The 26,180-nt window shown below is 31.0% G+C and overlaps 1 protein-coding gene across 1 annotated transcript in view; it reads right to left on the reverse strand.

Moving 5' to 3' along the window:
* LOC137629339 (nose resistant to fluoxetine protein 6-like) overlaps positions 1-26,180 on the reverse strand; it is a 36,168-nt gene that overhangs the window by 1,621 nt on the left and 8,367 nt on the right. The window contains exons 3-15 of the mRNA XM_068360595.1: positions 24,894-25,059; positions 21,617-21,773; positions 17,174-17,265; positions 15,862-15,970; positions 14,135-14,216; positions 12,159-12,263; positions 10,136-10,194; positions 8,683-8,860; positions 6,822-6,945; positions 4,288-4,384; positions 3,326-3,452; positions 1,389-1,587; positions 901-1,043 (exon numbers count right to left, since the gene is read on the reverse strand). Coding sequence (XP_068216696.1) covers positions 901-1,043; positions 1,389-1,587; positions 3,326-3,452; positions 4,288-4,384; positions 6,822-6,945; positions 8,683-8,860; positions 10,136-10,194; positions 12,159-12,263; positions 14,135-14,216; positions 15,862-15,970; positions 17,174-17,265; positions 21,617-21,773; positions 24,894-25,059 — 1,638 coding nt within the window. The remainder of the gene's footprint in view (positions 1-900; positions 1,044-1,388; positions 1,588-3,325; positions 3,453-4,287; positions 4,385-6,821; positions 6,946-8,682; positions 8,861-10,135; positions 10,195-12,158; positions 12,264-14,134; positions 14,217-15,861; positions 15,971-17,173; positions 17,266-21,616; positions 21,774-24,893; positions 25,060-26,180) is intronic.

Here is a 26,180-nt window from a genome sequence, read left to right on the forward strand (position 1 = left end):
CTTTATTGACCTTAATGAGGTGCAAATAATAGGAAGACTTACATCATTAAGGAATGTGAATAATAGGAAGACATACCTTATTGAGGTGCGAATGATAAGAACATGGTACCTTATTGGATTGCCAATAATATATGGTCGTACGTTCTTAAGGTGCGAATAATAGGCAGACGTATCTTATTGAGGTGAAAATGATAGGAAGAAGTAACTTACTGCAGTGCAAATAATAGTTAGATGTAGGTGTGTATAATAGGTAGAAGTATCATATTGAAGTACAAACGATGGGGATGCATACCTTACTGCAGTGTAAATAATAGGTAGATGTACCTTATTAAGGTGTGTATAATGGGTAGGCCTATTTTACTGTGGTGCAAATAATAGGTGGATATACCTTACTGAGATGTGTATAACAGTTAGACGTATCTTATTGAGGTGCAAATGATAGGGAGATGTACTTTACTAAGGTGTAAATAATAGGTAGAAATACCTTAATAAGGTGTGTATAATAGTTAGACGTATCTTAGTGAGGTGCAAATGATAGGGAGATGTACTTTACTAAGGTGTAAATAATAGGTAGAAATACCTTATTAAGATGAGTATAATAGTTAGACGTACCTTAGAGAGGTGCAAATGATAGGGAGATGTAATCTACTGCAGTGTAGATAATAGGTAGAAGTACCTTATTAAGGTGTGAATATAAGTAGACATAACTAATTGAGGTACGAATGCTAGGGACACGTACCTTACTGTGATGCAAATGATAGATAGATTTACCTTACTGAGGTGTGTATAATAAGTAGATGTATCTTACTGAGATGCAAATGATGGGGTGATGTACCTAACAGAGACGCAAATAAGAGGTAAACATGGCCTTATTGATGAGTAAATAATACGAAGACTTACCTTATTGAGGTGTGAAAAATAAGGCGCTATGACCATATTGTAGTTGAGAATGCCTTGGAGAGAGAGTGCCACGAGGAAGATGCAGTAAGTGACACGATTTAAGGGCTGGAAGGATGGGTGAGACAGGAAGCTGTTCACTGGACCTGTTTTTGAGGTGAAGAGAAGAAATGAGTTTAGAAGCAGAAATAGATATAATATGGAGAGAAAAGGAATAGCGTAAAGATGAATAGATACAAAATGTGGAAATATAGTTGACGTAAAAGGACAAACTGAAGTTCAAACTAGTTGCAAATGCTTTTCTGTTAAATAAGTTGACGTAACTCTCAATTCATAGTTTATATATGAAATATCTAATTAAAATTATTACTGAACTTAATATAATTCATAATTTGAGTCACTACAAAAATCACATTATAGTACCACCATTATCATCAATATCATATATACCACCATTATCATAAGCATTATCATCATTGCCAATGACTTACCCCCATATCCATAATGACAGGCAAACACGACCCACGAGACAGCTAACGCCCAGACGAGAGAATGGAGAGCCCCGTAGAAAATACTCGGTGCCCACTCGTATTCGATCAGGTCTCCTGTGATCTGGTTGTATCTGTACATGCCGAAGACCACAGCTATGCCAAAACCCGTAGCCGTTATCCAGCCCAGTATTACCTGCCACTAAAGTAAAGGAATGCATGTGTATATATATATATATATATATATATATATATATATATATATATATATATATATATATATATATATATATATATATGTATATATATATATATATATATATATATATATACTGTAAATATATATATAAATATATATATATATATATATATATATATATATATATATATATATATATATATATATATACATATATATACTGTATATATATGCAAATACATATATATGTGTGTATGTGTGTATCTATGTATATATATACATATATATATATATATATATATATATATATATATATATATATATATGTGTGTGTGTGTGTGTGTGTGTATATATATATATACTGTAAATATATATATATATACATATACTGTATATATATATATATATATATATATATATATATATATATATATATATATACTGTATATATATGCAGATACATATATATGTGTGTATGTGTGTATCTATACATTTATATATGTATATACATTTACATATATGTTCATATTCATATGTATATATTTATACATAGACAATATATATATATATATATATATATATATATATATATATATATATATATATATATATATATATATATACAGATTTATATATATATGTATATGTGTGTGAGTGTGTCTGTGTGTGTGCGAATGCATTTGTGTATATTATGCGTGTCTGTTAATAGAAATTTATATATAGTGAAGCTAAAAAAAAATCTATTCAATCCACCAAGGCTTACATAAAATACTTAATGTTTTGAAAAGCACAGTAAATTAAACGGCACTCATAATAAAAAAAAAATCTTACCACCTTATTTATCAGCACAAATTAAAATCATATAATGAATCTTAGTAATCACTACAGTATGTATGCAATAATTTCAGCATCTTAAACTATGTCATTTGATAAGATGAATTCTTTAGGTTTTTATATATACTTTGATATATGATCCAATTTCGTTATCTAGCTTTATCATATAGAAAGAATCCTCACTCTAGCATAAGTATTTTGCATTCTAGCCGAGGCAACAATAGGCTGGTCTACACTTGTTCAACTATTACAGTTGCCATACTATTTTGAGAGAGGATGTACTATATAAGGGGTAGAAAATGTAAAATTTCGAATAAATTACAATTTTGTGTTCAAATTCAGAAGTAACCAATTATACTTATATATACACAAGGTAGGTTTCTGGAACTCATATTGGCTAATCGCTAGTTGCTTACACTAGGTCACTAAGGTATCCTGTAAGCTATAGTAAATTTTGTTTTGAAATTGACAAAGGCGTTTCAAATCAGCCAAATTAGTACTCAGTAGTTTACTGCGGAGAACTTTAGGTACTGTTGAATCATACGAAACATTCATAATCATTTGAAACTATTCTTAGAGTCATCACTTACTTCTAAAAGTAAATAATGAGATTCAAATAAACTGATGTATGGTGATAATCCTAATGAAAGTTCTTCATTATGTTGTGAACTAAAAGCAAATGGCTATACTGTTAAAAAAATGTAATCTTAATCAGGAATTCTCCGTAAAAATATAATGATCTCAACCGTATTTCAGTAAAATACAGGTCACTGTAATTTCTACCCTACATTGTTATCTTTTACTGGTTGGTGACCGTAATAAATCCCCTTTACGTCAATATTTCCGTTTTAAAGGCAAGTTTTTAACAGTTAGTTAATGCAAAGGAAAAACGTGAGATGAGACTTACAGGTTTCAAAATAACCTCTTTCTTATTCGTCCGAATTAAGTACGCTAAGGCCATGCCAACTAAATATGGCGAAGCTCTACACCAGGGCCTATAGTATACCAGTTTGTGATGAAGACTGACGTTGGGTCTGCAAGAAAAAAAAAAAACCGAGGGATAAAACGTGAAAATAAACCAGCCAAGCTTTAATATTATTATTATTATTATTTTTTTCTTTTTTTTAATTTGCTTCGAAAGTCTTTTCTTTTGGAAATTTCCGTTACATAAATTTCAAAATAACAAAACATTCTTTTTTCTAATCTGGACTCGGCTAAATGACATGTAGTAATTTTTTAATCTCATCTTTGATTAATTTTCGTGTAAAATTATACAAAATGTAATATTTTCCACATGACATTACACATTGAACCTCTTAACCTATAAGTTTGAATTAATTTTCAGGTTTAGACTAACATTAGAATTCAAAGAATGAATCTGAACACCTCAAAAGTTCTATTAAAGGTTTAAAGATTGCTCATGAATGGCAGAAGTAATGGACAGTGACAATGCCCTAGAAACTGATAATATATACACATGATCAAAACCCAAGCTCCCTCTCCAACCAAGCAAGGACCAGGCAGGGCTAAGAAATGGCTACTGATGCACATGATAACTATCACATTTACTTTTGATTTTCTTTTATTCATATAAGCTATAAATACCCCTTAATATCAAATTCACTTTGCCTTGGGATCAGAGACCCAAGGAGAAATTAACTTTATGATAATAGCTTCCAGTCAGCCAAGGATTCGAAACCTGACCAAGTCGAAACTGAGGTTGTAGTGACTCTTACCACTCGGCTCTGATCCAGAGGCAGAGGGAATTCGATATTAAGAGTTATTTATAGTTTATATAAATATATGCACATATAGATATAGATAGATAGATAGATAGATATATGGTAGTACAATTTTCTAGTAACTTACGCTGATCGCACAGGATTCGGAGGCAAGTGGTTGACCCCAATGATGATGCCAGGAATGATGCATGAAACCACAATCCAACAAGCAAGCCACAGGATTCCTGTTATGCAAAAACAAATATCAGACATCAACTGTTTATTAGTTACTAAACAAATCATTAATTGTGAATATTACATAATCCTTACTATTCAAGTTGAGTGGCTTAAGATGAGCTATTCTGTAGCACCACTTATGATATTGTCATAATATTTCAAACATATTTTAATAGCATTCCGGGCAGAATAATATAACTAAAAATTAATCAGAAGTAAAATAATTATAGTACATAAGTAGTCGAGACTAACTTCATACATACATATATATATATATATATATATATATATATATATGTATGTATGTATATGTATACATATATATATATATATATATATATATATATATATATATATATATATATATATATATATATATATACACATATATATATATATATATATATAATTACTCACATGTATATATACATACAGCATATATATATATATATATATATATATATATATATATATATATATATATATATATATATATATATATATACATATATATATATATATATATATATATATATATATATATATATATATATAACACACCACAAATAAAGCAAATTCGTACACTATGGTCCTTAATCTTACCCTATGCATTCTAATTATTCCAAAATCTCTTCAAATTCTTGTAGCCAATTAGTTCCCTCTCTCTGCCTGACCATATCACTGCAAAACATCTTACTCCATATTTTACCATATTTTCGTTCTATCTACGTATTTCCTCCTTTCATAATTATCATTCCTTTCATATTACTAGAGTAATTCATGCCAACAGGTTGCTCTTTACTTTTTATTTTATTTGCTTCACATATTCTTTGAGTCTTTTCACCTCTCCTCCATGGCGGAGAACTTCAAATCATCCTCCAATTATTGTCTTGTATATTTACTTCAAAGTACCAATATGTATTTGCTCACCTCCTTTTATTCTCTTATTCTTTTTCTTATACATTATTGATTGTATTACTTTAATTTTGGCCTATTAAACACTTGATCTAGATACCCATATGATTTTTCATAATCATTTCTTTCTTTCTTTATAAATCCTTTTATCTCCAAAACTCAAAATATTGCCATACCCATTAGTAAGAATACTTACGATATACACCTCAGTATTTTTTAAATACATGTATTTTACAGCTTTTCTATCAAACGAACAATTATACAGAGCTTTACACACTACTCTGGAAGCTTCATTTCATACAAATTTGCCTTCAACATTATAACCCGTCTCTCAGTTACTCTATTATTGTCAAATAACAGCACCTCTGCAGAGAACAGAGTAGAGTTCGCTTGCTTGAGGGTACACTTGGGCTCACTATTTTATTTTATTTCTCTTCCTCTTGCTATTTTGAAGGTTTTTTTTAGTTTATATGTGAAAACTTTACCGTAATGTTAATCTTAAACCTCTCTTATATTTTTCCTTATTTCATTTCCACACTGAGAGAGAGAGAGAGAGAGAGAGAGAGAGAGAGAGAGAGAGAGAGAGAGAGAGAGAGAGAGAGAGAGACCCATCCATTAAGAGAAACGAAGAACGAGAGAGAGAGAGAGAGAGAGAGAGAGAGAGAGAGAGAGAGAGAGTGTGTGTATGTGTGTGTGTGTTATCGAAAAGCATTAAGGAAAAAATTACAATATTCCTAAAAGCTTTGTATTCACTGCAAGGGAAATAAGTAACGATCTTGCAACACGAAGGGACTAGTTTAAACCTTACCTCGTTAAGGCCCTTGGGCTTATAGCATCCTGCTTTTCCAAGTCCCTAGCTGGAAAAGCAGGATGCTATAAGCCCAAGGGCCCCAACAGTGAAAATAGCTCTGTGAGGATATGAAATAAGGAAATACACAAGAGAAGTTGTAGCTTAGCAAGAATTAGTAATAATAATAATTCACAGTCTACTAACTGGTGCAACCGCACGTTGAGATACTGTGGCATGTTTACCTTGGCCCATTAGTCTAATCTCTAATACGACATTATCCCAGAATCCTGAGGTAGACTATAAACGGAGCAATGGTTTAGGCTCCTTTTTTTAGCAAGATCCTTCGTGCCCCTGTTAACTTACACTGTTAAAAATTTGCCTTAAAAACGGTAAAAATCTTGGAATAAATGTTGCCAGGCATTTACCGTTTTAAAAACGGATATATTGACGGTAAGGAGTGATATTACGGTCACCAACCCGTAAAAGTTAATAAAAAAGTAGGTTAAAAATTACGGTCGCCTGTATTTTACTGAAAACCGGCTGAAAACGGTATATTTTTACGGAGAATTTAACATTAAAATTCCGGGGTTTTTATAACAGTGCATGCAATGAATTTTATGCAGGAAAAAAAGTGAGCTAGGGTGAATAGCACCCAGGGTGTTTAGATAACTAGAGGCGTGATACTTCTGTAGCTAGCATTTCTAAGGTGAAGTGTGATTCAACTGGATTCTATGACTTACCTATTAATCGCGAATTATACTTTTTGTTCTGGAGAAATCCTGCGAAAATAAATGGCAAGAGAAATAGAGGCGATGCCAAGTACAGCTGTGAGTCAACTGAAGTGTACCACGAGACTCCTAAGCACTGAAAAATAAAAGAAAGATATTTGATTGGATTTAGAATATTGGGATAGAAGGTTCAACACTAATCTTGGGAGGCAATTTAGCACCTAAAAGTAATTGCATTGTTAAAAATTTGCCGTAAAAAAACGGTAAAAATCCTGGAATAAATGTTGCCAGGTATTTACCGTTTGAAAAACTGATATGGTGACGTAAAGGAAGGATATTACGGCCACCAACCCGTAAAATATAAGAACAACGTATGGTAAAATTACGGTCGCCTGTATTTTACTGAATTACGGCTGAGAACAGTATATTTTTTACGGAGAATTTCCGATTAAAATCACGGTTTTTTTTTAAGTGTCAGGAATGTGGGAAATCCCAGCAGCTGCATGTTGAGGTAAAAGTTAAGAGGTTGGACAGCAAGATGGAAGAAAGTAAATGAGAACTGAGGAAGTACAATTAACTTGTGATGAGTTTTCGTCTTACTACCATCATATATACAATCAATCCTAGTTCCTATACGAGTCATCTGTTTCTATTCTGCATACCATCTAAATTAACATCATTGCTTCTTTTCCCCGATATTCATTTGCTCACAAAATATTAGGCTCAAATTTTATTCTCAACCTTGACCTCTCACACTTTCAAATTCTTACATGAGTTTGTGTATTCTATCTTTGTATCATTTAAAAATATCAAGAATTACCTTCTCCATTTACAAATACTGCTATTATCTGACATTTTTGGGTTCGAGCCATGTCGTCCTGATGGGAGCTCCACTAGACAGCATTCTACCTGGGATATTTCCTGCGAGTGATATACCAGAGAACTTTACCTGTAGAGGTATCACAGGGTTCTAACCCTTGGAGCGAATATCCCTAAAGATATCGTGTATGTAACAGGGACGTGTTTAAAACAACCACGGTTAAACTTCCCCGAATCTATTAACCTTGTCTCCAAGGATATGTGATAGGATTGGATACGTGGGAGAGCCGTTACAACTCCGTTCCTAGTGTTACTATAAACATGTTCCCTGGTTCGTCATTCCTTATCACTCCATTCACGCATTGATTTTCCAAAAGTCACGGAGTTTTCACATACCTTTATAACAGTTAATCTTTATCCCAAACCAGCCACTCCACCATTCCAAATTCTAACATATGCTTCACTTTTGAAACAGAATTTTTTTACAGTTCTCATCAACTTCATCGCATACATTTTCTCCCTATTACCTTTATGTTTATGTTATCACAAGCTTTACCAAATGTATGTTACACACAGTCTTTCTCCTTTGCTTTCAAAGTATCATAATAAAGTTTCTTGATAAACAATAAATCCAAACAGAGAGAGAGAGAGAGAGAGAGAGAGAGAGAGAGAGAGAGAGAGAGAGAGAGAGAGAGAGATATTATTTTCAGTTATACATTTAACAAAACGTCTTTGCTTTGAATACACCAGAGAGAGAGAGAGAGAGAGAGAGAGAGAGAGAGAGAGAGAGAGAGAGAGAGAGAGAGAATCTTTTCAGTAATAGATTTAACAAAATGTCTGCTTTAAATACACCATCGAGAGAGAGAGAGAGAGAGAGAGAGAGAGAGAGAGAGAGAGAGAGAGAGAGAGAGAGGGAGAATCTTTTCAGTAATAGATTTAACAAAATGTCTGCTTTAAATACACCCGAGAGAGAGAGAGAGAGAGAGAGAGAGAGAGAGAGAGAGAGGGAGAGAGAGAGAGAGAGAGAGTAACAAGTACAGCATTTCAAACTTACTTTTCCCTGATATTCCTCGCCGTATCCATCATAATTAGACATGAAGAAGGCATCTCGGTACCAGAACTTCCTGCAGCTCTCCATCTGTCGAAGGGCGCGGTCTGCCAATGGGCCTCTCGCTAAGTGGGACTCGAAGGTGGCCAGGAAGCCAGACCATAGCATGATTGGAGGGCTGAGTCTTTCGAGAGATAATGGAAGGATATTTTTTAAAAAGATATTCATGTAGATTTTTTATTTCATTTCAGGAAAGCTCACTGAAATTTTTTTTCCGAAAGTTTATGTTTATTTACTTAAAGAAAATTAAGAAAATTTATAATATTTCTAGTAGAAATATTTAGAAAACTGTCTTGATTTTTTTTTTCATTCAAAAATATTTTAGAATATTTGTTAAGAATTTATTCATTAAGTTGATATTTTTTTTTTCATTTGAAGAATATTTTAAAAAATTTCACTAAGAAATTATTCAGAAAGTTTAATATTTTATTTTTCACTTGAAAAATTCGGAAAAGTTCAAGATGAAATTATTCAGAAAGTTATTGATTTTTTTTTTTCATTTAAAGAATATTTTAGAAAAGTTCATTAAGAAATTTTCAGAAAGTTAATGAAATATTTTTTTTTACATTTAAAGAGTATTTTAGAACAGTTCATTAAGAATTTTACAGAGTTTATGAAAGATTTTCATCAAGAGAATATTTTAGAAACGTTCACTAATAAATTATTCAGAACGTTAATGAAATATCTTTTTTTATATTTTTTAGAAAATTTAGAACATATTTCTAGTAATTTTCTAAGAGAATTGTCTTGGTCTCCTATTATCTATTTGATATTCGAGGTTTTTAATCTTGATCTACATGAAAGTATGTTCACTTTGATGACAACAACAATAACAACACCAACATAAAAATAATAATAATAATAATAATAATAATAATAATAATAATAATAATAATAATAATAATAATAATAATAATAATAATAATAATGATAATTAATAATAATGATGAAAATAATAACAATAACAACAATGACAATAATAATAATAATAATAATAATAATAATAATAATAATAATAATAATAATAATAATAATAATAATGACAGTAATAATAATAATAGTAAAAATAATAATAATAATTAATGAAAATAATTATTGATAGTGATAATAATAATAATAACAATAATAATAATGATAATAATAATAATAATAATAATAATAATAATAATAATAAAAATAAGAACAATAATAATAATAATAATAATAATAATAATAATAATAATAATATTAATAATAATTAATGATGGTAATAATAATAATAATAATAATAATAATAATAATAATAATAATAATAATAATAATTAATAATAATAAAAATAATAATAATAATAATAATAATAATAATAATAATAATAATAATAATAATAATAATAATAATAACAATAGCTGAGGTTCTTACCTAATGAATCGATGGAAATAGAACAGAAAGATATTGAATTTGCCACCTCTTTCCTGCTCCTGAAACGGCAAAAACAATAAAATTAAGATCATTGATTGATTGATTGATTGCTATGAAATTGCGATATCAATGCAATTAGTGTGGTTAATGACTGAAGTAATATGTAAAGCTATCTTCCCTTCAGATATATGATCAATTTTTGCAGAAAAGTTTATCATGGCCACAAAACTTATTTTAATGTTTGTAACATTGACACATGCTTGCCAGAGAGAGTTCCTAATTCGTATGGATGGATTTATTGTATCAGAGTTACAGTAAATCGAAGAAAACAATTGTAATATAAACTACGATTTAGTCTCCAAATTTAGTCAGAGATAACACGCATAGAATAAGGAAATAATCCTTATTTTATGCCTGTTATCTTTTTTATTAAATTTGGAGACTAAATTGTAGTTTATATTATAGTTTTGGTTTTTGATTTACTGTAATTCTGTTATAATAAATCCTTCCATACAAACTAGGAACTGTTTCTGACAAGCATGTGTCAATGTTACAAACCTTGAAATGAGTTTTGTGCCCATGATAACCTTTTCTACGAAGTTGATCATAATTCTGAAAGGAAGAGAGCCTTGCAGATTATTGATTGATTGATTGATTGATTGCTATAAACTTGCGATACAAACGTAAATGTGGGTAATGACTGAAGTAATATGCAAGTAATATGTAAGACTTTTTTGCTACCAACCACTGGTAATACATTTAGTATCGTATATCCAAAATGTTTTTACAAGATCATAACATACCTCCTTAATTATTACATAGCTATATATTATTACAATATATATATATATATATATATATATATATATATATATATATATATATATATATACATATATATATATATATATATATATATATATATATATATATATATATATATATATATATATATATATATATATATATATATATATATATATATATATATATATATATATATATATATATCAGGCATAGTGTATTGAATTACTAATTCATAGCTACTTTGTCTTGCTTTGTTTTTATTTTGAGAACGGGTGTGAATATTATTAATCTAATATAATAGTAATGCTAAATATAAACCCTATAGTATGGAGATGGTTTGGGCATGCTCTTCGCACTCCCCAAAAGAGATTAGTTCATCTAAATTTTAACTGGGCTCCATAAGGCACTAGAAGAGTTGGAAGACCCAGGCCTACATGGCTGAGGACTATTAAGCTTGAAATAGGAGATGATGAATGGAGAGGTATTGAATTAAAAGCTCAAGATAGAGACGACTGACGAAATCTAACCGAGGCCCTTTGCGTCAATAGGCGTAGGAGGAGATGGCGGTAGTATCACCAATTCAGTGGCCACTTTCCTCTTGGTAAGGGTAGAGGAGACTCTTTACCTATGGTAAGCAGCTCTTCTAGGAGGACACTCCAAAATCTAACCATTGTTTTCCAGTCTTGGGTTATGCCATACCTCTGTACCATGGTCTTCCATTGTCTTGGGTTAGAGTTCTCTTGCTTAAGGGTACACTCGGGTACACTATTGTATATAATTTCTCTTCCTATTGTTTTGTTAAAGTTTGTATAGTCTATATAGGGAGATATTTATTTCAATATTGTTACTCTTCTTGAAATATTTTAATTTTTTCTTGTTTCCTTTCCTCACTGGGCTATTTTCCCTGTTGGAGCCCCTGGGCTTAGAGCATCTTGCTTTTCCAACTAGGTTTGTAGCTTAGCAAGTAGTAATAATAATAATAATAATAATAATAATAATAATAATAATAATAATAATAATAATAATAATAATAATAATAATAATCTGTTTTCTCTTACCTTGAAGAAGTCCCTGTTGGAGCCCCTGGGCTTAGAGCATCTTACTTTTCCAACTAGGTTTGTAGCTTAGCAAGTAATAATAATAATAATAATAATAATAATAATAATAATAATAATAATAATAATAATAATAATAATAATAATCTGTTTTCTCTTACCTTGAAGAAGACATAACCCACCAAGAAACCGCTCATGAAGAAGAACGTTTCGACCGAAGCGTAGGCGTTTAAAACGATTTGGGCCAAGAATTTCCCATTTACCAGCTGAGGGTGAATAATTAAGATGAAAAAATTAGCATTCTCTTGCTTGAGGGTACACTCGCTTACACTATTCTCTCGAATTTATATTCCTCTTGTTTTTTTAGTTTATATTATTATTATTATTAAATGCTAAACTACAACCCTAGTTGGAAAAGCAGGATGCTATAAGCCCAGGGGCCCCAGCAAGGAAAATAGCCCAGTGAGGAAAGGAAATAAAGAAAAATAAAATATCTTAAGTATAGTAACAACATTAAAATAAATATTTCCTATAAAAACTATAAAAACTTTAGTTTATAGAACAAATATTTATTTTAATGCTGTTGCTGTTCTTAAATTATTTTAATTTTTCCCTGTTTCTTTTCTCTCTGGGCTATTTTCCCTGTTGGGTCCCCTGCGCTTATAGCATCCTGCTTTTCCAGCTAGGGTTGAAGCTTGGCAAGTGATAATAAGTGATTAGTTCACTGTAAAAGACTAATTATGCGATATTGAAACACACTATGGAATAAATTTAGATAAAATGCTTAAAATAAAATATAGATTACATCAGAAAATTTTGACTATCAATAAGTATTAAATTCTAGTCATCAGTATTGAAATAAACTAATAAATACATTGAAATGCAATGCTTGAAATAAAATATAGATTATATAAGATAATTTTGACTATCTATAAAGTGTAAAATTCTAATCATAAATTTTAAAATGCACTAAGGAATAAATTTAAATACATTGCTTGAAATAAAATATGGACTACATCAGACAATTGTGACTATTTATAAGAGTTAAATTCTAGTCATCAATATTGATATACACTAAAGAATACATTGAAATACAATGTTTGAAATAAAATATGCATTACACTAGACATTTTTCTTGCTATCTCTAAGTGTAAAATTGTAAAGTCATGGCAACTATAATCGGTTGTATTAAGATACCTAATAAAAGGATTTGTAAATATATTCCGTCTACTTAATGTTGGATATCTAAAATATGATAACGTTAATTGATAAAGAGGGAATAAATATATTTCTTAATATTTCCAAGCAATTTTAATCCTCGGGCTCTTATCTGGAGAAACAGCTCTCTCTCTCTCTCTCTCTCTCTCTCTCTCTCTCTCTCTCTCTCTCTCTCTCTCTCTCTCTCTCTCTCAAGATAGCAATTAAATATGAATTATTTTAGGTGTAGGATATTGGCTTTGTATTTATTTAAAGAAATATTTTAAACATTAAATTATTGAAGTAATAATCGTAACAGCTGATGTTCGACTTGAAGGGACCAAAATCAGCAGGAATACAGAAAGTAAGGGCTAAAAGAATAATAGTATTCTGTTATGATATTTGTATCTCTTTAGACATTTTCCTAGTTATTTTCATTAAATGAAAACTGGAAATTATTCCTGTTAGATTCTCGACCATTTTGAATTTCACATATCTTTTTTTTAATCATAGTCTTAAGAAGTTTTAACTCCAATTAATAATAATAATAAAAATAATAATAATAATAATAATAATAATAATAATATTAATAATGATAATAATAACAATAATAATAATAATAATAAAAATGTTCTTGAACTTAATTACTATTATCATCTTTAATGGGTCATAGCATGCTAGCCATTAAGCCAAGTACACCTCGCATTTAAATGTAGCTGAAGAGTCACAACTATAGTCAATTCTTTTTAGTGAGGAAGATTTGCACCGACTCGCAGGGGTGCCCTTTTAGCTTGGAAAAGTTTCCTGATCGCTGATTGGTTGGACAGGATGACTCTAACCAAGCAGCGATCAGGAAACTTTTCCGAGCTAAAAGGGCACCGCTGCGAGTCCGTGCAAATGCGCCTCATTAAAAAAAATTGAGTATAAGACAGATACTCACATCAGGAACTAAATTCTTGTTAACGCTGTAATACTGAAACATGTACTGATGTCCCATAACGACCCAAGCCATCGAAAGGACCCTGAGGAAGATGGACATCAACTCGTTATAAATGTGATATTTTTGAATTTTGCTTTAAAGGTAACATATGGTCATGGAGATATGATTTATACACATGAGGGCATTTGTTTGATGAATTACTTTTATTAAAAAATTTCAATGTTATGGTTATATATTCTTAAATTTTGTTTTTAAAATGTAACATTTGGTCATGGAGATATGATTTATACACATGAGGGAAATAATGCATTTATGATTTAAAGCATTAGTTTTATAAATTACTTTTATTAAAAAATTTCAATGTTATGGTTATATAATTTTATATTTTGCTTTTAAAATGTAACATTTGGTCATGGAGATATGATTTATACACATGAGGTAAATAATGCATTTATGATTTAAAGCATTAGTTTTATGAATTACTTTTATTAAAAAATTTCAATGTTATCTTTATATAATTTAAAATTTTGCTTTTAAAATGTAACATTTGGTCATGGAGATATGATTTATACATATGGGGAAATTTCGCTTTTATGATTTAAAGCATCATGTTTATAGATTTCTCTTATTAAGAAATTTCATTGTTATTTTTATATATTTTAAAATTTTGCTTTTAAAAATGTAACATTTGGTCATGGAGATATGATTTATACATATGGGGAAAATTTTGCCATTATGATTTAAAGTATTATGTTTATAAATTTCTTTTATTAGAATAATTCAACGATATTGTTATAGAATTTAATTCCTCATTGGCTGATAATTTAAAATCAATTGGAGTTAACAACTACTTGATTTAATGTATTAGGTTTATAGATTTCTTTCATTAGAAAATTTCAATGTTATTGTTACATAATTTAGTTCCTCATTGGGAGATAATTCTAAACTAATTGGAGTTAACAACTACTTGATTTAATGCATTAGGTTTATAAATTTCTTTTAATAGAAATTTCAATGTTAATGTTAAAGTATTTGGTTCCTAGCTGACAGATAATTCTTAATCAATTACAGTTAACAACTGCTTAGTTTAATGCATTAGGTTTATAAATTTCTTTTATCTGAAAATTTCAATGTTATTGTTATGGAAGTATGTTCCTTGCTGACAGATAATTCTAAATCAATTGGAGTTAATGAATACTTAAAACTATGATTAAAAAGTTATGTGAAATTCAAAATTGTCGAGAATCTAACTGGAATAGTTTCCAGTTTTCATTTGATAAAAGTAACTATGAAAATGTCTTTTGAGATAAAAATATCATAATTGAATAAATTCCAGTTATACATAATCTTATATAAATATTGTACATATTAAACTAATGTTAAATATTTTCGAATGACAGTATAGAAGTCTATCAATGCATAATACATTTGAAAAATAACATATTGTAAACAGATTAAATTAATGTTGTTAAATATATTCAAATGACAGTATAGAAGGCTATCAATGCATAATACATTAGAAAAATATCATATTGTACACAGATGAATGTAATGTTGTTATATATTTTCGAATGACAGTATAGAAGGCTATCAATGCATAATACATTAAAAGAATAACATGTACACAGATGAAGTTAATGTTGTTGAATATTTACGAATGAATAGAAGTCCAGCAATGCATAATATACTTGAAAAACATATGATTTATAAAAACATTTATAACATACCTAATCCCATAAAAAGATGTGATTGCTTCTTTGCTTTCTGAAGTATTAATACGAAACATTTTTTCAAGATTTGATGCCAACGAAAACACCAGCAGATATTTCAGAGGTCCTGTTTGAAAAGGAAATGTTTTTCTTTTTAGTTTTTATGATTTTTATAGTTTATATAGGATATATTTATTTTCATGTTGGTAATATTCTTAAAATATTTTTTTTCCTTTTTCCCTTTCCTCACTGGGATATTTTCCCTGTTGGGGGCCTTGGGCTTATAGCATCTTGCTTTTCAAACTAGGGTTGTATCTTGGCAAGAAATAATAATAATAATAATAATAATAATAATAATAATAATAATAATAATAGACTACCATCTTCATAAAGTCTGAAGGAAAATCTATTATTTCACGTTTTTTCTTTAAATAATCATCTTAATCTGTCCACATAATTGGTCCCACTGTATAGCAGGGTCGCCCTCTTGATACAACTTTCTCCATTTATTCCTTGCATATTCTTCCATCAGTGCCACTTCACCCATATCCCTCCTGACGCCCAACATTTTTCCTCTCCATCACTAGCAATGTTCTTAGCCTCTTGAGTGGATTCACTTCATTTCTTATTACATTAGCATAAATAATCTATAGAAATGTATTGTTTACTTATACTAAAGCCTCAAAGGTGTAATCTTTAAGCTTGCTTTCACTTTACTCAAAATGAAGTCAATCATAAAATAGAAAGATTACTAGAGTATCTAAACACTTGAGAATTTTTTTAATTTTTCATCCAATAACTGCGTTCAATTCTGGTATATGAATTTGAAAATTAATATGGACTTGGCATCACGATTCCTTAAATATTTACATGCATTACGTATACAACAAATGGAAGAGCTTGTACACAAAGATAAAGGTAATGGCAAAGTTGTTGAGTCCTTTAATTGGGACTTTATCAAGTGCCATAATACAAGAAGAATTAACATGTCAGAAGGATTTACGTGAGAAAAATTCTTTTCCTACAGGTAACGTATGGTATTTCGGCTCAATAAATAGGCGATACTTTTGATTAGAACATTTTTCTTATAGCAGTGTATTCCAGATCGGAAGAATATTAGAATTTTTAGCGGGGAATCAGATTCATACGATATATATATATATATATATGAATACATATACTGTATATATACTTATATATACATACATATATATACATATATATATATATATATGTGTGTGTGTGTGTGAGAGTATATATATATATATATATATGTGTGTGTGTGTGTGTGGTGTGTGTATAAATACGCATTTATATATTGCAATAGTACCTTTTCTAAGCTCATCTTTCTTGGCGTAAGATATCCATAGATCCAGGAGTCCACTGAACAGAATAAGACTGCCTTCCACCGCAAGTATTATTCTGAAAATTAAGAAAAATAAATAAGAAAAAATTAATCTTTAAATTTGTCTGTGAGTAGCAACTAATTCATTTTTGGTTTTATTTACATTAAAAAATAGGACGAGAATCTTGACATCCTATTTTGCCTTCTCAACAATAATAAGATTTAGAAAGAAGAAGAGAAGGAGAAGAAGAAGAGAAGAAGAAGAAGAAGGAAGAAGAAGAAGAAGAAGAAGAAGAAGAAGAAGAAGAAGAAGAAGAAGAAGTGATGGGCCAACTACTTCAATGGGAGATTATGAATTGTGAATTTGAAAAAAAATGGAAAGAGAGAAAATTGTGAAGCGTTCAGACAGGGATAAAACAACCATATAAGCTAGCATTTAGTTTAGTTATATCTAAATAACTTAGTGGTATACAGTGACATAAAAGATGTTACTTACCAATTTGTATTACTATAACTTATATGCAAGAAAAATTTTAGATTCTTTTAGATTTAATAATAATCTAAATCGATATATGTTTTCAGCAAACATTTTTATATTTTTTGTAGGAATGTCATAAGGGGAGAGAGAGAGAGAGAGAGAGAGAGAGAGAGAGAGAGAGCAAGCAGTAAACATTTTTATAAAAATATGTCATAAAGAGAGAGAGAGAGAGAGAGAGAGAGAGAGAGACCAGTAAACATTTTCATAACCTTATAGGAATGTCATAATGAGAGAGAGAGAGAGAGAGAGAGAGAGAGAGAGAGCAGTAAACATTTTTATAACCTTATAGGAATGTCATAATGAGAGAGAGAGAGAGAGAGAGACGAGAGAGAGAGTGAGTGAGCAGTAAACATTTTTATAACCTTGGTAGATATGTCATAAAGAGAGAGAGAGAGAGAGAGAGAGAGAGAGAGAGAAGAGACCAGTAAACATTTTCATAACCTTGTAGGAATATCATAATGAGAGAGAGAGAGAAAGAGAGAGAGAGAGAGAGAGAGAGAGAGAGAGAGAGAGCAGTAAACATTTTTATAACCTTGTAGATATGTTCATAATGAGAGAGAGAGAGAGAGAGAGAGAGAGAGAGAGAGAGAGCAGTAAACATTTTTATAACCTTATAGATATTACATAATGAGAGAGAGAGAGAGAGAGAGAGAGAGAGAGAGAGACCAGTAAACATTTTCATAACCTTGTAGGAATATCATAATGAGAGAGAGAGAGAGAGAGAGAGAGAGAGAGAGAGAGCAGTAAATATTTTTATAACCTTATAGGAATGTCGTAATGAGAGAGAGAGAGAGAGAGAGAGAGAGAGAGAGAGCAGTAAACATTTTGTATAACCTTGTAGGTATGTCTTAATGAGAGAGAGAGAGAGAGAGAGAGAGAGAGAGAGAGAGCAGTAAACATTTTCATATCCTTATAGGAATGTCATAATGAGAGAGAGAGAGAGAGAGAGAGAGAGAGCGCAGTAAAAAAAATTTATAACCTTGTAGGTATGTCATAATGAGAGAGAGAGAGAGAGCGCAGTAAAAAAAATTTATAACCTTGTAGGTATGTCATAATGAGAGAGAGAGAGAGAGAGAGAGAGAGAGAGAGAGAGCAGTAAACATTTTTATAACCTTGTAGGTATGTCATAATGAGAGAGAGAGAGAGAGAGAGAGAGAGAGAGAGAGAGAGAGAGCAGTAAAAAATTTTTATAACCTTGTAGGTATGTCATAATGAGAGAGAGAGAGAGAGAGAGAGAGAGAGAGAGAGAGACGCAAATTTGACTTACATCATTACAAATGGCGCCAGGAGTGAATTCAACAGGATGACGTTACTTCTGTCTGACATGTTGCTTGACTAACCATAAGGTTCAGCCCTATGTTCTGAAGATAATTATCTATGCTTACCTGGAAGTAAAATTAGAATTCAACGTATTAGGATACAGGGGTCTTAGATTAATAAGCATATATATCAGTAAAGTAAAACTCATTGAAAAAGGATTCATAGGTTTAAAGGTGGATCATGAATGCAGAGGTAAGGGACAATGCGCTAGCTAGCCAGACAATGCCCTAGAGGACTGATCATATATACTGTATATATGATCAGCCCCCATGGCCCCTCTCCATCCAGGCTAGGACCAGGGAGGGCCAAGCAATGGCTGCTGATGCCTCAGCAGGTAGACTTATAGGCTCCCCTAAACGCCCCCTCCTTAGCTCACAAGGCTGATGAGGTTACAGACACTAAAGGAACTATTGAGTTTTGAGTGGGACTCGAACTCTAGTCCGGCGATCTTGGACGTTTCCAACAGGGTACCAAGAACATTGTGGGTTCAAACAAGAAAGAGGATTTTCGGATCAAGTGTTTGTTATGATTCATTCAAATGAAAAGTTTGAAAGTATGAGAAAATGTGTGCCATACATAGACCTAGAAAGCCTTATAATAGTTTTGATATATAGTTTGTGTGAAAGTTGTTGTGAATACATGGTATATGAAATAAGGGGTAATTAGATTTTCTCGTGATGATAGCTAATCATACATTGTACAGATAGAAGTTTGAGTAACTAATTAGATAAAGAAGTGGATCTGAAATAAAGCATTGTTGTATCTTGGGTGTTAACGCTCGTTTTAATTAACCCTTCCACTGTGCAGGCAATTTCTGTTTAAAGTTTAAAGTCCGCTCATGAATGGCAGAGCCAAGGGATAGTGACACTGCCCATATCAAGTAGGACAATGCCCTAAGACTGACCATAAATACATATGATCAGCGCCCAAGCCCCCTCACCGCCCAAGCTAGGACCAAGGAGGCCAAGCAATGGCTGCTGATGACTCGGCAGATAGACCTATACTGTAGGCTCCCCCAAACTCCCCATCTGTAGCTCACAAGGATGATGAGGTTGCAGCGACCAAAGGAACTAACGAGTTTGAGCAGGACTCAACCCGAGTCTGGCATTGACCAGTCAGGGACGTTATCATATCGGCCATCACAACCGTTGAGCAAGATCTTTTATTTAGATACACAACTTACTTGTAAATCTGTGGCTGAACAGCTTGCCGGGATACATGTCCCATACATGGAATACAAAAGATTCCCGTTGAATGGTGGTGCCATCTGCACACTAATTCTCATTGTTTCCATTCTTCTCCAGAGTCTTCTTTCTGTCAAAGAAATGATACTGATACTACGGTCAATTCTAATAGTAAGGCTTTCTCCATCATTAGGCTCAATAATATACAGTATTCTAGCAGTTTTATTCCAGCCGTGACCAACTTGTAGAATGATCTTCCAAATCGGGTAGTTGAATCAGTAGAACTTCAAAAGTTATAACTTGCAGCAAATGTTTTTATGTTGAACAAGCTGTCATAAGTTCTTTTATAGTTTATATGTGAAATATCTGTTTTAATGTTTGGTAATGTTTTTGAAATATTCTATTTTAATTATTCATTATTTTTCATATCGTTTATCTATTTCCTAATTTCTTTTCCTCACTGGGCTATTTTTCCCTGTTGGAGCCCTTGGGCTTAGAGCATCTTGCTTTTCCTACTAGGGTTGTAGCTTAGCTTATAATAAATAATAATAATAATAATAATAATAATAATAATATTCGGATAAAATATGGAATGTGTTACTACTGTTATTCAAAATGCAAGTACACACTTGAATATGAGTAATTAATCCTAATTATTTACAAATATGTCCCACACAAACTTTAGATGACTAAATTTAATTGCTCTAGATAACAGAGCCAGATGATGGATGTTTATTTTGCATTAAGAGACAAAATTTATTTCACAAAACTTTTAAGAAAAACTGAGGTGCTGATATTCAATAGACATTTACAGCTTTCTTTATTGATTTAATATCTTTTAGTATTCAGTCATTCTCTCTGTATTATTATTATTATTATTATTATTATGATGATGATTATTATTATTATTATTATTATTATTATTATTATTATTATTATTATTATTATTATTATTATTATTATTATTATTATTAGTTAAATTACAACCCTAGCTGGAAAAGTAGGATGCTATAAGCCCAAGAGCTCCAACAGGAAAAAAGAGACTAATTAGAAAAGGAAATAAGGAAATGAATAAACTACAAGAGAAAAAATGAACAATTAAAAATAATACACTTGAAGAACAATGACAACATTAGAATAGATCTATCATATATAAACTATAATAACAGGCGTATGTCAGCCTGTTCAGCGTAAAAACATTCGCTGTAAGTTTGAACTTTTTGAAGTTGTAATTAAATTTCTGTTTATGAAATCATCAATACAGAAAAGAGTTACAGTAATTTATAAAAAAGTATGGTGGAAAGATTAAAAAAAAGCGTTACAGTAATTTACAAAAAAGTATGGAGGAAAGATTCAATCTTCTAGCTTTCATTTCCTTATACTCACTTATAGCTAACTGAGCAGTACTGTCCTCTGAAGTCTCCTTGCTCAGGATCTGAAGCATTGCGACTGAACTTCACCTTGAGACACTCGTCAAAGGATCCAAACACGTATGTATTGCCGGCAAGGAATCCGTCTGGGACCTTACCCCAGGAATCCACCACTGGGAACGGATAAAAGATTAATGAAGATTAATATTAGGGAGGTTTGATCTGAGAATTGCATTGGGCTCAGGGAGGTGATACTGGAAAGAGACATACAGTGTGGCGTGAATTCAATGAGGCCCTATGCATCTCTTGGGTGGCCAGAGAATTAAGTTTATATACAACAATAAATGGAACCGTTTTTAGCCCACTGCAGGACAAAGATCTCAGTCGTGTCTGGGGTTTGGCCAGTTTTCATCAACAAGTTTGAAACTGCGGATTGGCGATGGTAGGAGATTTTCGTCTGATCGCTTTCAGTAAACCAACTTAAGATGTGTGGTAGCCTTGATTAGTACAATTTGCTTATCATGGTGATACGCAAACTTCTTCACTACGTTTAGGTTTCTCCATTTATACAGGGATATATATATATATATATATACAGTATATATATATATATATATATATGCATATATATATATATATATATAGATATATATATATACATATATATATATATGCATATATATATATATATATATTTATATATATGCATATATATGTATATATATGTATATACATATATATATATATATATATACAGTATATACAGTATATATATATATATATATACAGGAGAGTACGAGGTAGACAAAGAGAAACGTGGTTGATGACAATGCGAAGGGAGGTTGGATGTGAGAATTGGGTTGAGCTTAGAGAGATGGGACATGAAAGAGACATATGGCTTGAATTCATTGAGGCCCTTTGCATCCCACGAGTGCCAAAGGATTAAGATAAGATAAGAATAATAGATATAATACGAAATTCCTTTCACTAGAATATACAGTTAGAAAAAGGTGTAATTTCAATCGGAAATTCTACGTAAAAATATGAGTTAACTGTATTTCAGTAAAATAAAGGTAACTGTAATTTTACCTCAATTTGTTATTATTTTTTATGGGTTGGGGACCGTAATATCACTCGTTTACGTTAATATATCCATTTTTAAAGCGGTAAAAATCCTAGAATAAATGTTGCCAAACATTTACCGTTTTCTTAATGCAAATTTTTAATAATGTAGACTAATGATGTAACTCATTTCTCATTAAATCTAATAGTTTGAATACACTTTAAAGTATTATATTGTAGATTTGTATCATAGTAAAAGGCCACGCATCATCCTTTCTTGCTGCAAGAAGTTAACTATGCAGTAGGTTTCTTTTGCGAAGAATAAAAGGTATACATTTATAAGGGGAATATTACTTTGAAAACACAGTTGATTCAGCCACCTTTCATCAATCTATATCCCTAATATGTGAAATATATAATTTTAGACGTTTTTTTAATTTAAAACGGTTTCAAAACCAACAACATATTACTTCGTTGGGATTTAATTAATTCATTCTATTACGCAAGGATAGTTAACTTACACGGTTAAAAAACCGTAATTCTAATAGGAAATTCTCCGTAAAAAATATACTGTTCTCAGCCGTATTTCCGAATAGCACGGGCGACAGTAATTTTACCCTACTTTGTTATTTTTCTTTTACGGGTTGGTGACCGTAATATCACTCGTTTACGTCAAAATATCGGTTTACGAAAGGGTAAAAAACCTGGAATAAATGTTGCCAGGAATTCACCGTTTTTAAACGCAATATTCTAACAAGGACTAATAATGATTTATGCTGAAAGAATTCTTTGAACGTTGAGTCATGAACTCGCACGGAATCAGCTCCAGCTGTTTGGCGAGGTAATGGCTGGTTATTTGACATGCACCAGTTATAAACACTTGTGGCAGCTTCAAACAGTAATCATTATCTATGATTTAAACAAACTAAACTTCAATTATTCCTATGCTTAAATACCCGGACGTTTCCATATTCCAGTCTTTTTTACGACTATTGAGCACTTTTTGCACTATGTGCACTTTATTGTTAGCAATTCGTAAAATCTGTTGCCCTCAAATAAAGGTGCACGTACTCATTATTGATTCGATATGGAAGGATATTCAAAGTTGTGTTTACCGTGGAGATAAGAAGCCATATTATTATTATTATTATTATTATTATTATTATTATTATTATTATTATTATTATTATGACTTGCTAACCTACAAACCCAGTTGGAAAAGCAGGATACTATAAGCCCAGGGGCTGCAGCAGGGAAAATAGCCCAGTGAGGAAAGGAAACAAGGATAAATAAAATATTTTAAGAAGAGTAACAACATTAAAATAAACATTTCTTATATAAGCTATAAAATTCTAACAAAACAAGAGGAAGAGAATTTAGATAGAATAGTGTGCCCGAGTGTACCCTTAAGCAAGAGAACTCTAACCCAAGATTTCATCCACCAGGTAAAATTAGCTTTCCACAATTTTCACCACATATCTCAGTCTTTAATTATTTAAGTTCTGATTAAACATATATATTCACCAGCACAAGAGTTAAAAGCAACAGTTCCATGATCGAGGCCAAGTTACACCTACACCAAAACATTGCAAAGGAACAAGATTTCCCAAATACAAAGGAATGACAGACTTCGGCATCCCAGAATTAATGAAAGAAAATGTATAACATGAAAATAGTTATTTCCTATACAGTTGTATGGTTGGTAATGTAATCATTTGGCTGCTCAATACTAAATGGTCAGGTAAGGGCCCAACAATGTTGGGTTAGGTTAGCTTAGTTTAGTCTAGGATAGGTTAGGAAATGTGTTAGGCAGCATTTCTGTAATTACCCTTGCTAGGCTTTCTGGTTTTAGATATATTTACAAGATTGTTACTGATGGCACACACGAATTACTGTATATCTTTACATCTAAGTACGGTATGATTTATGCATATCTGTTCTCACAGACTGGTGTAGTACACTCGGTTTTGTGTTTCCCTAACCTAAAACACCGTTTACCCACTGGAGTCACAAATGATAGTTATGCATAAGAGGCTGAATAAACGAGAAACTAAGGGGATTAAACCAACAATAATGTACAGAAATACATAAATCTTGAGGTGAAAAGTTAAAGAAATTAAAATATCGCAACATTACCGCAAAGAATTGCTATTTCAACCAAAGATTATACCAATTTCATCTGATTTTGTAAAAATTCCAAAGTTAAACCAATCTAGTATTCTGTGACTTACGCATAGTTATTTCTGACACATCTTCCATGCGATGGATGGCGTCTAAGTCAGCCAAACATTCTGAATCATTTGTAAACTTCTCGTTGGGAAGGTAAAATCCTTCGAGCTTCTCCAAAACAGAAGCCACCGATGCTTTCCTCCGATTCTCGAGAATATCTTCCGTCTCCTGTTAATGTACAAGTAAACATTTTGTGATATTGATCAAAGGAAAATAATCGTAAGGCTTTTCTGGGTAGATTTCATTTTCTAATATCATTATTATTAAAAGCCAAGCTATAACCCTAGTTGCAATGTAAAAAAAAAAAAAAAAAAAAAAAAAAAAAAAAAAAAACTGTAATTTTAAACGGAAATTCTCCGTAAAAATATACTGTTCTCAGCCGTATTTCAGTATAATACAGGCGACCGTAATTTTACAATACTTTGTTATTATATTTCACGGGCTGGTAACCGTATTATAACTCCTTTACGTCAATATAACCGTTTTTAAAACGTTAAATACCTGGCAACATTTATTCCAGGAATTTTACCGTTTTATTTGCGGCAAATTTTTAACAGTGTGGAAAAGCAATTTGCTATAAGCCCAAGGGCTCCAACAGGGAAAAATAGCCCAGTGAGGACAGGAAACAAGGAAATAAATAAACTACAGATGTAATAAACAATAAAAATAGAATATTTTAAGAACAGCAAAAAAATTAAATTAGATCTTCATATAAAACTATAAAAACTTCAAAACAAACAAGAAGAGAAATGAAATTGAACAGCTTTCTAATCCAAGACAGTGAAAGGCCATGGTACACAGGGTCTTTGATGGAGAGATTAAATTTAATCTATTTTGAGTAATGATCATGAAAGAAAACCTAAAGTACTCTTTTTAGGGGGATATTGTCCACCTTTTGAGCCAAACTTGATTCCTACAGAGTTGGACCAAATTAATTCGGGAAATATAAAATATAATTTGCATTACATGTAATTAATAAAAGAATAAGTTAGAGATAAAAATCTATGATAATAGATATTGAGAATTTATCTATGATAACTTTTTTTTCAAATCATTGAAATCTTAAAAACAGAAAAATTCTCAGAATCCAATAAAACTGCAGCTAATTTCAATTATGAGTTAACATCTGAAAGGAAGGAAATTCTGACAACGTTAACAAACATTTAATTAAAAAGCTAATGAAAAATTATTCGAAAAATAGGTGCAATGTGAAATGTGAATCCAAATGACAAATTTTTAAGTAATAAAATTTTTTAAATGTGTGATTTTCTTAGTCACTTATTAGAAAA

This window comes from Palaemon carinicauda, chromosome 37 (assembly GCF_036898095.1).
Source record: "Palaemon carinicauda isolate YSFRI2023 chromosome 37, ASM3689809v2, whole genome shotgun sequence".
In the NCBI taxonomy this organism is placed as follows: domain Eukaryota; kingdom Metazoa; phylum Arthropoda; class Malacostraca; order Decapoda; family Palaemonidae; genus Palaemon; species Palaemon carinicauda.